The 15,658-nt window shown below is 52.8% G+C and overlaps 1 protein-coding gene across 2 annotated transcripts in view; it reads right to left on the reverse strand.

Annotated features, from left to right (window-relative positions):
* Window positions 1-15,658, reverse strand: part of CPXM2 (carboxypeptidase X, M14 family member 2) — a gene marked incomplete at its 5' end in the record, with an annotated part of 122,752 nt that overhangs the window by 80,930 nt on the left and 26,164 nt on the right. For both annotated transcript variants that reach the window (XM_082721649.1, XM_082721650.1), the window contains one exon: window positions 9,945-10,054. In XM_082721649.1, the coding sequence (XP_082577775.1) occupies window positions 9,945-10,054 (110 nt within the window). The remainder of the gene's footprint in view (window positions 1-9,944; window positions 10,055-15,658) is intronic.

Genomic DNA, 15,658 nt, shown 5'->3' on the forward strand with positions numbered 1-15,658 from the left:
CTCAGATGACAGTCAGCATTTTTTAGTAATAAAGTATTTTTTAAGTAAGGTATATACTTTATACTTTTAAGTAAGGTATATACTTTACTTTTTTTTTTTTAAAGATTTTATTTATTTATCAGAGAGAGAAGGGGGATGAGAGTGAGCATAGGCAGACAGAATGGCAGGCAGAGGCAGAGGGAGAAGCAGGCTCCCTGCCGAGCAAGGAGCCCGATGTGGGACTCAATCCCAGGACGCTGGGATCATGACCTGAGCTGAAGGCAGCTGCTTAACCAACTGAGCCAGCCAGGTGCCCCAGGTATATACCTTACTTTTAAGTGCTGCTGCCCACTTATGAGACTAAGGTATAGGGTAAACATAACCTATATATACTGGGAAGCCAAAAAGTTCATTTGACTCCCTTCATGGAAATATTCACTTTATTGAGGTGGCCTAAAACCAAACCCACAATATCCAAGAGGTATCCCTTTGCCAGAATTAAAATTATTAAGAATCGAAGAGAAGGATATTTTCATATCTGAAATATGATGGTAAAGCAGGAGAACAGATACATGATTTGATTGTTTATCTCAAGTTTCAGTAAAACTTAAAAATAAATAAGATAATAAATAATAATGATAAATAAAATAAAATAAAAATAAATAAATAATAAAACTTGAAAATAAGATATATCCCAAAACAATGCCCAAGTCCTAAGTTCAATAAATTTTACTGCATACTCACTCATGTGTCCACACCCAGATCAAGACATAGAACACGACCAGCTTGCCACAGCCCCCCTTTGGCCACCTCTCAGTGTCACCTGCCCCCCAATGATAACCTCTACTCTGACTTCCAGATTGGCTTTTCTGTTTTTAAATTCCATGTAAATGAATCTTACCATAACTACTCTCTTCTACTGGCTTCTTTTGCTCAGTGTTCTATCTGTGAGATCAATCCATATTTTCACAGGTAGCAATAACGTACTCTTTTTTGCTGGTGTGTAATAGTCCATCGTGTGCACACAGAGTGACTTATTCATCATATGTCAATGGGTATGTGTCTTATTACCATTTGGGGCCGTCATGAATGGTGGTGCCACGAACCTACCTGTCTCTGCCTTATCATGTGCACGCAAATGCACTTCTTTCAGGCATAAGAGTGAATTAGATGAACAGGTATTAGAGAGTGGAACATAAATAGATATCCCAAAAACATTTCCAAACCTGTGCTATTTTACATTTTTAGCACTGTTTACAAGTGTCTATTGTCCCACTTCTTTGCCGACACTTCATACTGTCCCTTTTCCTTAAAGCCATTCTGGTGCCCATGTGTCATATCTCATTGCATGTTTTGTATTTTCTCGATGACTAATAAAAGAGAACACCTTGTCTTGTTCCCTAAAACCACAGGGCCTTTGTACATACCATTCCCTTCGACCTGGGATTCTTCTTCCCCCTCCAGCAATCCTTTGTCTGATAACCTCTTGGCTTCTCATCCTGCTTCAAGTGTTAGCCCAAGTACCCACCCAAGGGGAAGTCTCCTCGATCTACAGTCTGAGGCAGGTTCAGTGGGTTGGAGAACTGCAGTGTTGTGCCTCCAAAAAGATCACATCCTCCAAAATGATATATACAAATCCGAACCCCTGCATCTTCAGAGTGTGACCTTCTTTGGGAAAGGGGTCAAGGAGGATCAAATCAGTGCAGAGGAGGTCAGACTGGAGTAGGCTGGGCCCTAAATCTGATGACGGATGTCCTTACAAGGAGGGGAAATCTGGACAGAGACAGACACACACAGAGGGAAGATGGTGGGGGGACCCCCCTGTGACCCTGGAGATTGAGATGTGGATGGTTCAACTATCAGCCCAGGGACCCCAATGGGATAGCCAGGCCACCAAGGCTGGAGGAGGCACAGAAGGAGCCTGGCCTCATTCCCAGAGGCCCTGGAGGGAGAGCAGCCCTGCTACCACGTGGAGGTTGGCCTTCCAGCCTCCAGAATCGTGACAGAATAAATCCCTGTTGTTTTAAGCTGCCGAGTGTGCAGAGCTTTTGCAGTTGCCAAGGAAACGAATATGCGGGGCTTCCTTCTGAGCGCTTAGCCCAGGCTTAGTCCCACCCTCCCTGGTAATCTTTCTTTTTAATAGTCTCACTTCCCCCATTCGATTATGAGAGGCCAAAAAAACACCAGAGGCATCCTTGACTCCCTTTCTTATCTCTCGCACCCCTCATCCAGACATCATCCGGCCTCATCCTGCTTTCAAAACAGCCGAAGTACAACCACCTCCTACCACCGCCGCCATCTGGGGTGCCGAAGCCACGCCCCAACAGGCCTCCCTGCTTCCACACTGATCCCCTAAGTCAACAGAGCAACTGGGTTTGTCCTGCTCACCCGGAAATCAAGGCCTGTCATTCCTGCACCCAGCAACTTGCCAGGCTCCCCCGACTGACCTAAGAACAAAAGTCAAAGGCAAAGTCCTTCTACTGCTCCCCGCCGGCAAGGCTCACCCTGCTCTAGCCACAGCAGCCTCCTGCTCCTCCAGGGGAGCGCCACACAGGCAGTCACCACAGGACCTTTGCTCAAGACATTCCCACTGCCTGGAGGTCTCCTCCCACAGCTGCCTGACTCCCTGATGACCTCCTTTAAGCCAACTCAGCCTCAGTACCGACTCCTCAATGAAGCCACCCATGCATGCCTTTAACGACAGCCCATCCCCTCCCCAGAGCCTGCCCTCCTGACCCCCACTGCCAGCTCTGAATTTGGTGTGTTTTCTCTCCATAACACTCACCACCTTCTGCTGCTAGAAAAGCTCTATTTTATTACATTCCCTGCTTTCATGTGCCTCCCCCACTAGCACAGAAGCTCTCGGAAGGCAAGGATCTGTGTCCGCTGGGTCTCTGAAGTATCCCGAGCACCTAGACAAGGCCCAGCTCATGGCAGGTCCTCCCTAAATATTTGCTCAACTATGAGGACCGTTTCTATTCTTGCTCCCACCGGAGGTGGTTTGTGTTCGTGAAATCAATCAGTCGACGTGTCCCCTGGTCCATGGAAGTGTCTGCTCTGATCTTTCTCTTCTCTCTTCTCCTCTCTCCGTCCCTCTCTACCACCCCCTCCTCACGCAGGCTTCTCCACCTGTTAGCACTGTTAGGAGGCCTAGAACACCGAATGCCCCCCACCCCGTCCACATCCCCAAGACAGCCAGGCCGGCCTGCGCGGGGCGGGACAGACCACCCAGAGGGCCCGTGCCCATGAGTCAGTATCTGCGGAGGCCCAGTTGGCTCCTGTCAGGTGAATGGATATGAGGCCCCCACCCGTGACTGCTGGCGACCCTCGGGCCCCTCTGGGCCCTGCCACAGTGAAGGTACTAGACGGTACTCAAGCCGGTGGTTAGGGCAATGAGTTCCAGGATGATGCCAGCTGAGGCCACAAGCAGGAGAACACACTGAACCTTCTCGTGGGTACCGGAGATAACCAAGGGTGAAAATGCGGCCAGAAACCTTGAAGGGGAGTCTCTGCTCAGCTCTCATTAGCTGTGGGGCTAGGGCAGGCCATTTAACCTCTGATTTCAATTCCCTTATCTCCAAAACAGAGTTTCCCTCCGGGTATATTGAAGATGAAATAAAATATCAATTTCATGAGATTTCGTAAAATAGTCAAGAAAATTCACAAAAGCAAGTAACAAGATCCACATCTGAACCAGAAAGGCCTGTGGCTCCTTAATAATCTATGGTGCCCAGGCCAGGGAGCCCCAAAGGGCCCCTTCCTTTCGTTTCCCTGTTCTCCTACTCTTTGCCCTTCTCCCACTCGGGTGTTTATGACACAAGCTTCTGGAGAATAAGAACCGTGCGTTATCACCATTCTGGTAAATTCCCCTTTTCAATTTTCCAAGAGACTCATGATTTAGAATGTTTGGTCCTGTTATTCCTATAAAAATCCAAACATCCAAAATTCCAGCATCCTGGCCTCTAAACACTGTCTTCCAGACTGCTTCTTAAAGCCACACAGAGCAGAAAATCCCTTTATCAGAGAAAGCAGGACATTCCTCAGTTTGGAAGCCACCCCTACTAGGATTCCTTCTGCCTCTGGTGCACCTCGCACACTCCCAGCTCCCCGCCAGGCCCTGGAGAGTTAGAGCAGCATTGTGAGCCAAGAACAGCCTGGAGGCCGAGCGCCCAGAGAAGTCGGATGGCTGGGTGCGACAGACAGGCTGTGGGGCCAGAGGACTCTGGGTGCAGAGGACTCCAGTGATAAGCAGGAGTTGGGTAGACACGGGATGACACCGGAGAAAACAGTGCTACCCCAGGTGGCCCTCACATTTGGACAAAATAGGGCACCAGGTGTCTCAGGGCCAAAGGTGACAGAGAGACAGACAATAGGACCGGCCCGCACACATCCGCTTGGACACCAGAATGAAACCTGGTTCAATGTCCCATAACCAACTTCAGGCCTTCCTGGGGCGGGGCGGGGCAGGGCAGGGGAGGGGAGGGGTGCATCTGAAGCCACAGGCATCGGCTATCTTCAAGGCTTCCACCTCATTTCAGGTACAAGAAGATCATCTGAACGTTGGAAGTGGATCTTAGTATCAGAATCCAGGTGTTCCAGAGAATTCCTTGAGGGTAAGGACTACCAAGAGGAGCTGCGGCTGGTTTCACAGCAGCACTGAGAAATGGCTCGGACAGAGGCTGTCATTATAACCAAACATTTCTTACTGAGAGACGGACCAGCTGTGAACTTCTCTCAGGGGTCAAACTCCAGTGAGACAAGACATGGGCCACAGAATGCCACAGGACCATGAGCAGGCACCACAGAGACATCTGTGGGTATAGGGTGGCAAGTTTTTTCTTGTGACCTCAAAATGTCAACTCTTTCATCAAAACTCTGATCTGCATCGACTATCTCGTAGTCCCGGCTCCAGGAAGGAAATCGAGGTGACATCCTGAGTTCCAGCCACGCCCTTCGGGTCCATGTCGGGCTCCTACTCACCAACCACAGCTGTAGAGTCTTGAGAAGGAAATCGAAACCCAGTGGTCTGAAGTGGCAAGTGCTGCTCTAATTTGCTCAAGGATTTGCAGCAATGAAGGCAGCCAACATACCAATGGGACGGGGCGGGGGGGGGGGGGATCACTCAGGGAGTGGCACGGTCTTGGACTCCACTTTGTTCAGTTTATGAGCCATGGGAAATCTTGTGGGGTCTTCAGAAGATTCTGCAAGGAGAGGACATGTGACAATCTGTCATTAAATGACCCATCTGGGTGGAGAGCCACCTCCTCAGACCGACTAGAGGCGAACGATGATCCAAGAGTGACGGTAGAGCTCACCGCTGAAATGTTCTCCTTGAGACTTCAGGTGTTCGGTTCTGCTCTGCCTGTGGATGCTCCTAGAGCAGAAGCCCGCGGTTGTTTCCAGATGAGAGCGCGCGCTCCCAAGTGGGTCGGTGTTAGAGGATTCCAGGTAGGCTGGAAGGACAGTCACAAGTGAAGACAAGCCTTTGCCCTCCTGCGGAACTGGATCTCTTCCTGGAATTCCTGAAAGATCTATCTTCCCTCGGCATGAAGAAATGTGAACCGTGTTGTGTTTTTTTTTTTTCCTCTAAACTTATATTATTAAATAAACATCAGGAAAATTCTACTTGTTAAAAAAAAGAGGTTATAAGTGGAGTTATAAGGTGCTTTTATTCTTCCAAACTCTTCTGCTTAAAATGAGGAAAAAAGAGTGCCACAGACTGACTGTGCTTGTTCCCTCCAAGTTCGTCTGTTGAAACCAAGCCCTAAGGCGATGGTTTTAGGAGGCAGGGTCTCAGGGAAGGGACAAGGTCATGAGGGTAGAGACTTTGTGAGTGGGATTAGAGCCCTTATAAAGGAGGGCTCCGGAGCCCCTAGTTCCTTCCACCACCTGGGAACACAGAAGAAGGTGAAGGAGCTGGTCATCTACGAACCAGGAAGCCAGGTCCTCTCCAGACACCCAGTCCACCAGCATCTTGACCTCGGACTTCCCAGCCTCCAGACCCATGAGAAAGAAGCCTGTGTAGTGTACAAGCCCTGGAGATGGGAGATGGTTAGAGCCGCTCAAGAGGACGAAGGCAAAGAAAAGAATGTCTGCTGTAACGCGGCAAACACAATTCCGGAAAACTCCGTCCGGGCACTCTGAAAAACGAGGTCACAGGAAGATTAAGAGTTCGAGCCAGAATACTCAAAATCTATGGAATCGGAAGATTAAAAAAAAAAAATCCTAAAAAACCATGGCACACTTAAGAACAAACATGAGCTGCTTAAAACAATGGAATACAGCCACAGTGATAGGACTGGACTTAGAAAAAGAAAGAAACTGCAAGTGAAGCAGCACGCTGGAAGGGGGTGGGAGGAACGAGGAAGCAGCCAAGCCGTGGGGACAAGGGCGAGCGGGGAAAGGAATCAAGCCACAAGCACCCAGAAATAGCGCACACGAGCCCCCTCGGGTGCAGACGGGTGCAAACTCGGCATTTGGAAATCGCTGAAGACAATTCTTTCTTCACTCTGGGGGATCCTCACGTTGTGAGAAGGTGGCAGTGCCAGTGGCGGGGCCTCGATTCGCTGATGCAGACACCAAGCCTCAGACAAGGGGGCCTCCTGCCTAGAGCCACTGGGCTGATCGTGGGCGGAACCGGGACACGCGGCAAAGCCTGCCCCGGGCGCGCGGGGACCGCGGAGGAGCCTGCGGGGCTGGGCCACCCCGCTCACGTCCTGAACTGCGGCAGCTGAACAGTTTCTAATTCTGACACCTTGACGTTTCTTGCACATCAAATCCCATTAGCGGGACACACCTACAAAATACTCCTGAAGCCAGAAGAGAGGATATTTTTAACCTGCACTTCAAACAGCATGTGTGGGAAGGTGTGTTTTAGAACACCTGTTGGCTACAAAATCAGGCTTCATGGGGGCTGATTCGGGAAGTTAGAACCACAACAGGAGCCCCGACCTAGTCATTATGTCCCCGTGGGGGCCGTGCTGAAGGCCCTCACACAGCTTACAGGCAACACTCCGCTCTCTGCGGTTAACCCCACCTCACCCACAGGGGTGGGGGACACCCAAGGGTTGGGGGGCAGTGGCTGGCCTGTCAAAGCAGCTACCTCACATTGTAAGAGCACGTGCAGAGATTTTGTTCTCAGGGCATTTGGGGAAATGGTAGGGCCCTGGAGAAAAATAATAAATCCGCATAAGGACAAACAGCCCTAAAGAGGTTTTCAAGGACTCTCCGACTTCCTCTTGCCTGAAGTCAGGAGGGTGGGTCTGTCCACACTTGGGCTCAGGGTGCCTGCCTTCTCCCTGGGCTGTGCCTCCTTGGGGCAAAGGATGAAGTAGTCGGGAAAGATGACAAGGACCAAAGGACCAAAGGACAGCCCAGCCAGCTGCTCCCTGCTGATGACGTCAAGGGGACGCCCTGTGGGGCACAGGAAAGGCAAGGCAGGTCTTCACCTGAACCCCTCTGGGCACGTCCTGGGTGCCGAGCAACGTTCTGGGCTGGGAGGAGGGGAGAAGAGAGGCCAAGCCCCTTCTAACCTGGGGATTCTGCTCAAGGAGGGGCAGGCAAATAACACCCAAGGAAATGAGTCACCCACATTCAGGGAGGGACAGCACCCCATAAGAATTAAGAGGGGACAGTGGATAGTCACACAAGCCTGGCTGGGAGTTTCCAAGAGAACCTAGAAGCTACAAACAGAAAAGTGAAATGATCCAGCAAATGTTTTAAAATTATAAATCACCTAACTTCACTGCTCGACAAATCCTATGAGTTCTTAGGACTCCTTCTCTGGTGAGGCGGTGACAGCTTGGAGCCATAAGATAATAGTTCCAAGGCCCCAAAATCCAGAAGTGTCAAGGCCAAGGTCTGAACTCCACGTGCCTAGGACCCCCACACTATGACACCCTTCCCCCATGCTCCATCCGCCCACTCCAGGAGTCAAATTCCCAACTGGAACAACATGACCCCACCCCCATCCCCACCAACAAATTCAGGACTAACAGGGCCTTCCAAATTTTGACTGAAAGCACGGGTAACTGTGAACACTTCCTCTTTAACAAAGATAACTGCACTTACAGAGAGAACATTCAAGGCGTTAGCTGAGAGCAAGTCTCACTGCTGCAGGAAAACAGGCCCACAGCCATTGGGACGCAGCCCCCCGAGCCTTCACTTAGCTTCCACGGAAGCCGGGACCCTGTTCACCAAGCCGCAGGCGCTCATGTCCCTATGAGTCATTCTTGTGGAACCTGGAGACTTTATCCTCTTGAGAAACACAACGTCCAGTTGTGCACAGCCCAAAGTTTCTTATCAGCTGTCATTAAAGAACAGCCCTACTTACACAAACCAAACTTGGGACTTCGCTAATGTTGGTTCTAGAAACATGCTGCCGGAATCCTAGCCTGCAAAGTGCAACCGGTTGAGCGGCTTCAGGCTCCGTGGCTGGGGCTGAGTGTGGACGGAGGACAGAAGAGCGGGCGCAGCGAGCCAGGGCCCGGATCACACACCCCTGAGCCCACGAGCTCCTGGTCAGAGGCCTCACCCGCCCTTGCGGGTCCCCAGCGGCGCAGCAGCCGCCTGCAGCATGCTTTCGGGGACCGCCGAGAGCATGAGGTGTTGGCGTGGAGCTCAGGCGGCCCAGGTCTCAGGGATGAAGGACCACGTCCCTCCCGGGAAGCTGGAGGAGACGGCGCATGCGCAGACAGGGTTTGGAGCGCACGGAATTACAGAGCAGCCGGGAGAGATGCTGAAATACCGAGACACACACAGGAAAGAGGGTGACCAAATGCTGAACTGGGAAGGGAGAGAACAGCAGGAGCTGAGCAGGAGGCAAAAGGCCCCCTGCATGGGCCGGTGCTACAGCGCCCCTCCCCAACAGAGACGCCAACTCCCTAACCCTGGGACCCGGAAACACTTGGGCTATCTGGTAAAAGGAAACGAAGCTTGCAGATGGAATTAAGGTTGCTTGAGATGGGAGGTGATCCTGGAGCATCCACGAGGGCCCAGTGTCATCACGAGCTCCTTAAAAGTGGAAGAGGGAAGCAGAAGAAGGACCCAGAGGCTTAGGAAGAATGCAGGCACCTCTAGAAGCTGGAAATGACAAAGACCCAGACCCTCCCCTCCAGCTCCAGAAGGAGCACAGCCCTGCCCACACCGTGATTTAGTCCCAGGGGCTTCTGCCCTCCAGAACCGGAAGAGAGTAAGAGTGCAAGTGGCCCACGTGGCTGTGTTTATGATGCGATGTGGCTGCATTTATGATACGATGTGGCTGCATTTATGATACGATGTGACAGCAGCACGAGGAGTCGATCCTCACGGATCCTGCAGGACTTACGCAGCCTGGCACGATGAAGGGCAAGGGGTGGCCGGCAGGGGGACCTACCGGAGGAAAGGCAAGAAGCCAAGAACTGCGCGGTGTATCAGCTGTGCAGGGAGGAGCTCGCCTGCCTGGAGCAGGACCGTCACAATAGTGAAGGCCAAGGTCGCGTGACCCTTGAGCCTCAGAGAAGGAGGCCAAGACATGAGGTGCTGGGCCCAAGAGAGCCAAGAAAGGTCTGACCTGGGGAGAGCCACAGAACATCCTGGAAGGGGTGTAGGTGCTGGTGAGAAGCACTGGTAGAGGGGAAAAGGACAAAAGCCAGTGGCTGCTGATGTGGCTGGGGGTCGGCGCCCTCCTCCTGCCCAATCCAGACAGATGACATGAAGGGGCAGAGCCCAACAGGTGGAGGCAGGCCGACCCGGCTCCGGGTACCAGCAGCCTTTGCACTAAGGGCTTTTTGCAGAAGACACATAGCCTGAGTGAGTCTCCTGTCAGGCTCTCTCTCTAGGATGAGCATCTGAGGCATCGCGCTTCCCGGTGGGACACGTGGGGCTAATGTTGCAACACCATGCGACCCAAGCTCAACGAATCACGGGCTGCATCTCCGGCCAGAACAACAACCAAAGCCACCAGAACCCTCCTGTGCCACTGGTACCTGGATGTTGAGTCTCCCTCGGTGTGCCCCGAGGCCGTAGCGCTTGGAGGTAGAGGCGTGAAGCTGGAAGTCTGTGATTTTTAAGGTTTCCAGACCGAGAGGTGGGCAACCTAGAAAGGACAGTGCTTGTTAAAAACAAAGACAGAGTTCAAAGGCAAGTTTCTGGTTTTCTAAATCTAGCCTCCCCTTTTCCCATTTGCCCCTGCACCGCCCCCCGCCCCGGGGCATGTCCCGCTTGTCCAGACAGATGCGCTCCACTCCACCTTTCTTGTCGGCACTTCCTCTCGGGCTGTCTGTGCTCTGATACTCCTTCTCTCTGTTGCTGTCCCTGCTACTGTTTGAGGCTGTTTCCAATTAACGACTCAGCCAGGGAGCGCTATTGGTCAGAAATTTCGGAGCAATCCCGTGGTTGAGTTCTGCAGATTAATCAGAACGTGTTGATTTTGCTTCAGCAACTCTGGCCTTTGTATTGTGCATGCTAATGAGCAAGGCCATATAAATAGGAAAAAAAAAATCTATTGTTTTCCATTCTTGGCAAAACTGGCAGTTTTGAGAATAGCTACGAGCTACAGTGTGGTCCAAGGTGCTCCTGGAATAAGACGCTGGCACGTGGGCAGACCCCTGGCCAGACTCCCCAGACTCGTCCCTGCAGCTGAGAGCTTTAACAATAGCTCGGGGCCTGATCCCATGGCCTCTGGACCCCCAAGCTGTTGTTCTCACGGCGCAGCCCACCTTGGGGCTGGAAGTCTCCGAGTGATGCTACCTGTCTCCTACAATCTGACCCTGGTTAAAAAAAATACCAACTCTGGGGGAGAAGCAAAATCTATTTCTACTAGAAGCATGAGAAATCCCTCCTGTGAGAGGCACGTTTGAAAAATCTGTGCAGCTCACTGCTGAGATGGGTGTGTCCCCAGGGACCTGAGCCAGCGTGGGTATCTGTCCATCCATGACAAGCCCTGGCAGGGAACAAAAGCCCTCTGGCCTCCGGATGCTGGAGGAGATTGGCAAGACAGGAGCTGCGACTGGTGCTCTGCAGGCCTCTGGGGACAAAAGTCGGCCTGGGAGGGCTGCTGTCAGAGGGATTCAGACCCGCCAGGCCCCGAGACACTTTCTAGTCCTCTCCTTGAGTCCTCAAGGAGGAAGGCGAGGCCCAGAGTCTCAGGTGAGCCTTCCCAGGCATCCCTTCCAGCAGCAGAGCTGGACCTTGGATGCTGGCCTCCAGATTCTTGGCTCCAGGCTGCGTCCTGATCCTGCCACATCTGCCATGTGGCTGCCTGGGTTGGTTCACATGCACCAGCCATCTCTGCTAGGAGGAGGGGGCAGAGGTACCAGGGCCCAGAGTGCTGAGCAGCACCAAGAGGGGAGTAACGGTGCCCCTGTTGCCCACTGACACAGCAGGAGACCCCAGGAGGCTTCAGGTGGCACTTTGAGCAATGGTGCACCTGCTGGATTCTGCCTGGGGGGCGCACCTCAAGTGGGGGGCCAGGGGAGCAGGGACCATGCAGTGAATGGGGGACGAGAGTGTGGATCCGGTGGGGACCACAGAATGAATGCGGAGGGCATGCAGCCAGGGTGGGATATGGCCCAGGGGATCTAGGCAGCAAGCAAGCCTGAGCGCCCAAGGCTGACCTCACAGAGGGTATTCTAGTTATCATAACCTCCTTCCCTCACTACGATCTGTCCTGGGCACTTTCCCAGCCTCTGGCGCACATGGGTGGAATTTCCTTGGTCCCAACGCTAAGAGAGTAATTCTCCATCATGCCTACTGGAAACTGACCAAGTGTCAGAGCACTGAGCAAAGATATTTCTCAGAAATCTACATGGCCTGCCTCCACCAGTTGTGCTTGGTCATGGAACCTGTTCATGCTGACCTAGCAGTAGCCACACCTGCCCCTCTGGGGCTCAGCCCCTGGGCTCAGGCTGTGAGATCCAGAGCCTGAGCCCCCACGCCGTCCCACAGTGCCTCAGGATGGACAGCACCTTCTTTGCATGCTGCTCGCCTCTCTGGGCCATATCCCTCCAGCCTCTCAGAACTCAGTGGTCATTGGTAGGCACCTGAGGCCCTGGTCAAGATTCAGGGCAAGAACTGAGGGTCAGGATCACTATCTAACCTCTCTGGGAGGTTAGATTCCAGAATGTTCTTCAACCTGCCTCTCAGCCCTGACCCTCACCCAGGTTCAGGGCTTCCTCAGCTAGAGATGCTGCCCACTGTCCCCAGTTCTTACCACTCTCCTACTGTTCCCCTCTCCTCCTTGTCACCTAGTCCCAGCCCACCCTGCTTCAGACACATCAGCATCCGCAGGGAAACCCACAGGCCTGGGCCCTGACACCTCACTGGCTGGTCAGTGCTTCTGCTGGACGATTCCCTGTGTCCTGGGAGTGGCCTCTGCATCTCGATTCTGCCAGATACACCAGCTTTGGTTTCAGACCCAGACAGAGAACAGGGCACGGGCCTGTCCCCCCCCATGTCCTGGGGCTCCGTTCCGAAGCCCGGTCTTCTCACATGAGCATCAGGAATTCAGAAAGGACTCACTGCCATTTCAGTGAGACTCTCTCACAGCGCTGTCCAACGTGTTCACATCCCCTGGTCCCTCCCTCTTAGCAGAAAACACAGCAGGTGCTGAATTTCAGGTACTCCATCGGGCGAACCCTCCTATTACTCATTTAGGTAGTCGGGTACACAACACAGACTACATATTATTTATTAGTCAAATAACAAAGAATAACTGTTACCCAAAGCATTTCTTCCAGGAAAAGAGAGCATCTCATATGCACATGCATACTTTAATTTAAAAAGGAACTGAATAAGATTGCCTATTGACCAAGATCACTCTTACATTGATAAGTGGAAGCTCCACACATCCTCTCACCAGGATACACAAGGTGGGGAAGAAAGTGCCCAGAAGAGGGGTGTTTATCGACTGCACGTCTAATATCAACCCAAAAGCTCAATGCCGGCCCTCTCAAGGGGCCCAAGCATCAGGCCCACAAAGCAAGTGTGGACCCAGAGTCAGCACCGCTGTCAGCTGCCCCATCTGACAAACGTCCACTCTTGCCCACTCTTGTATGATGTGACAGTGTAGGCCAGAAAAGTCACTCCTTCGGTCCACAGCACAGCTGATGACGTCTTTGGTGAGGAGCCCAGATAAATACACACACATACCCAGACTGTACTCAAACACTGGCTTCCCTGAATCCTAATAAGGATGGTTTTTTTTTTCCTTATCAGAAGACACCATCTTCAGAGAATTTGGTTTTGTTTGGAAGCCTTGTCGGTCGCCCATGCCATTACTAAAGACACAAGGCAGCCCCACACTGAGAAAGGCCACAGCAAAGTCACTGACGCACGGAGGTCGCTGGGGCATCTCTGGCTGTTAGAAACCAACAGTGGTTAATGTAAGCAGGAATGGAGATTGCTGGAGGCATAGGAGGAAGCTCCCAGAAGGGGCCAAGGCAGGGACACAGGACAGGTGCAGGGGAAGCCCCAAGAGCCCTGTCACCCAGCCCGCAGAAAGCACGGACCATGTGCCCCTGGAGGACCAGACAAATCCCGACAGCACTGCCGGCCACACCACCCCGCCTCAGTGGCTGCACCTAACATCACACCCCTCCTCCCAGAGAGGGCCTGGTCCCCCCATCACCAGTCTGCCCAGCAAAGTCAGGTGCTGTCGGCAGGGGGTGGGTGCCAGTCTCCAGCTCCCCGCTGCGCATGAGTTGGAGGGGGGCATCTGGAGCCTGTGCAGCCCTGCAGGGGTGGGGGGTCCCACACCGCCCCCGCTCCCCACCCCCCACCCCCCGGTGAGATGAGTTCTCCAGCCCCACGTCCCCCTCCCCTCTTTTGGATTTTGCATTCTGCACTCCGGCTTTGGTCCCCAGGCACGGTGGCTCTCATCCTTCGGTGACCTTCTCTCCCTCCCCTAGTCCACTCCCTCTTGGCTACTCCCGACCCAGGGTTGCTGCAGAGTAAGTCTTAGTCGGCTCGGGCTGCTGTAACGAAGCCTCATGGGCAGGAGGCTTAGACACAGAAGTTTATCGCTCGCCTGTCTGGAGGCTGGAACGCCCAGGATGAAGGCATCAGCGCGGCTGCCCTCTGCTGGGGCGGGGGGAGGGTGCTGCCTGGTTCTAAACCGTCCCTTGTCACCCAACCACACATGGTGGCTCTCTGGGGTCCCTCTCAGGAGGGCACTAACCCCGCTCATGAGGGCTCCACCCTCAGGACAGAAGCCAAAGCCCCTAGGAATTCTGGGTGTCAGGGGGTCCCAGATATTCAGGCCCCAGCAATGATATTTCTGTTTCTCTCCTTCCTTCTTCCTGGTTCAGGGAGACTTTTCCTCCCCTGCAGCTCAGGGTTGTCACCCTCCGGCTCCCAGAGCGTCATCCTTCCCTTGCCCCTGAGCAGGTCACAAGGGTACCCCAGCTGCATCCACACAATGACAGACACCACCTCCGCCAGCAGCAGTCAAGTCGCCCATTTGAGGTTGCAACTCAGGACCCTCCCGTGAGTGTCTCCGAAGACCAGACCGTTCCACCGCCTTCCATATGGGAGGCCTGCTTGGCAGCAGAAGGCCGTCCCGCTCTGGAGGTGACTGTCATCACGGACGTGTCCCCACCGCCTTCCACAGCCCACTGCTGAAGAAGCTCTCCAAGGCTGCGGTGACTTTCTCCTCCTCCAGCAGACTGTCCCTGCACACTCAGATGGCAGAATCCCGGGGAGGGGTCACGGAGATGCTTATGCTGTCTTTACCTGTGGAATAACCCCTCTGTCTCTCTGCCACCCCGCCGGACCTTCTCCTTCCTCAGTTCTTCCGTTCCCTTCCTGCCACGACGTGTCTGCTTGACGAGGGCTTTGCCTCGATTCCCGTGACCATCAGTGAAATGTGGCTCAGCACGCATTACCACATCGCCCCCCCGCAGGGCTGGGGCACCACCACGCCCGCTCAGCTCGACACAGACACACGCTACCCCAGCTGGGGGCTCCCTGCCTCCCGGGAATCACGTTTACAACTTTTTTTTTTTTTTAATTAATACAGTGTTTACACATAAAGTAGTGTATTTAGCACAACCTCTTTATCCTACCTGTCTTGAGCAAGGGTCGACAAGGCAAAAATCCTAGGTCAAAACCACGTTATTGTGGACAACAAGTTCCTAGGCCTATCGTAATGATTTATGTTGAAAGTCTGACACAGGGATCTCCACATTTAGGAAAATGAAGGGTTTTCCTATTCTGAAGGACGGGACAATGGAGGACAGCTCAAATAAGTTTGATTTAGAGCTCCTAAGTTAATTCAAAATACAGAGCACTGCAATGTCCATATTAAATACTTAACTCAGAAGAATTTCAGCATATTTCCACCTGATTCATTCATCCCCTCTTCTTCCTACCCTGCGAACATCATCCTTAAGCCTCTTGGCAGGTCTGGTTAAGGTCCACAATGAGCAAAATGAGCTGCCCCTCTGCCAGCAAAGCAGAACAATACTGCATTAAAAAGAATACTACAGAGGACAATTAAGAAATCACTGCCAAGCACACTCAGCCGCTCGGGAGAAAGGTGCAAGTAGGAAATCGAAAACATACAGAACAGTCCAGAGGCCTCAGACCCAGTAAGGTGAGGCTTGTCTCCACTGTTGCTACTGCACTAAAACTCCATCAGGTCCCCCATGCTGCAGAGGCCTACAGAAGGTCCCGGGGACAATTCCTTCCTCCAGATGCACTC

This window comes from Mustela nivalis (genome assembly GCF_964662115.1).
Source record: "Mustela nivalis genome assembly, chromosome: 2".
NCBI lineage: Eukaryota > Metazoa > Chordata > Mammalia > Carnivora > Mustelidae > Mustela > Mustela nivalis.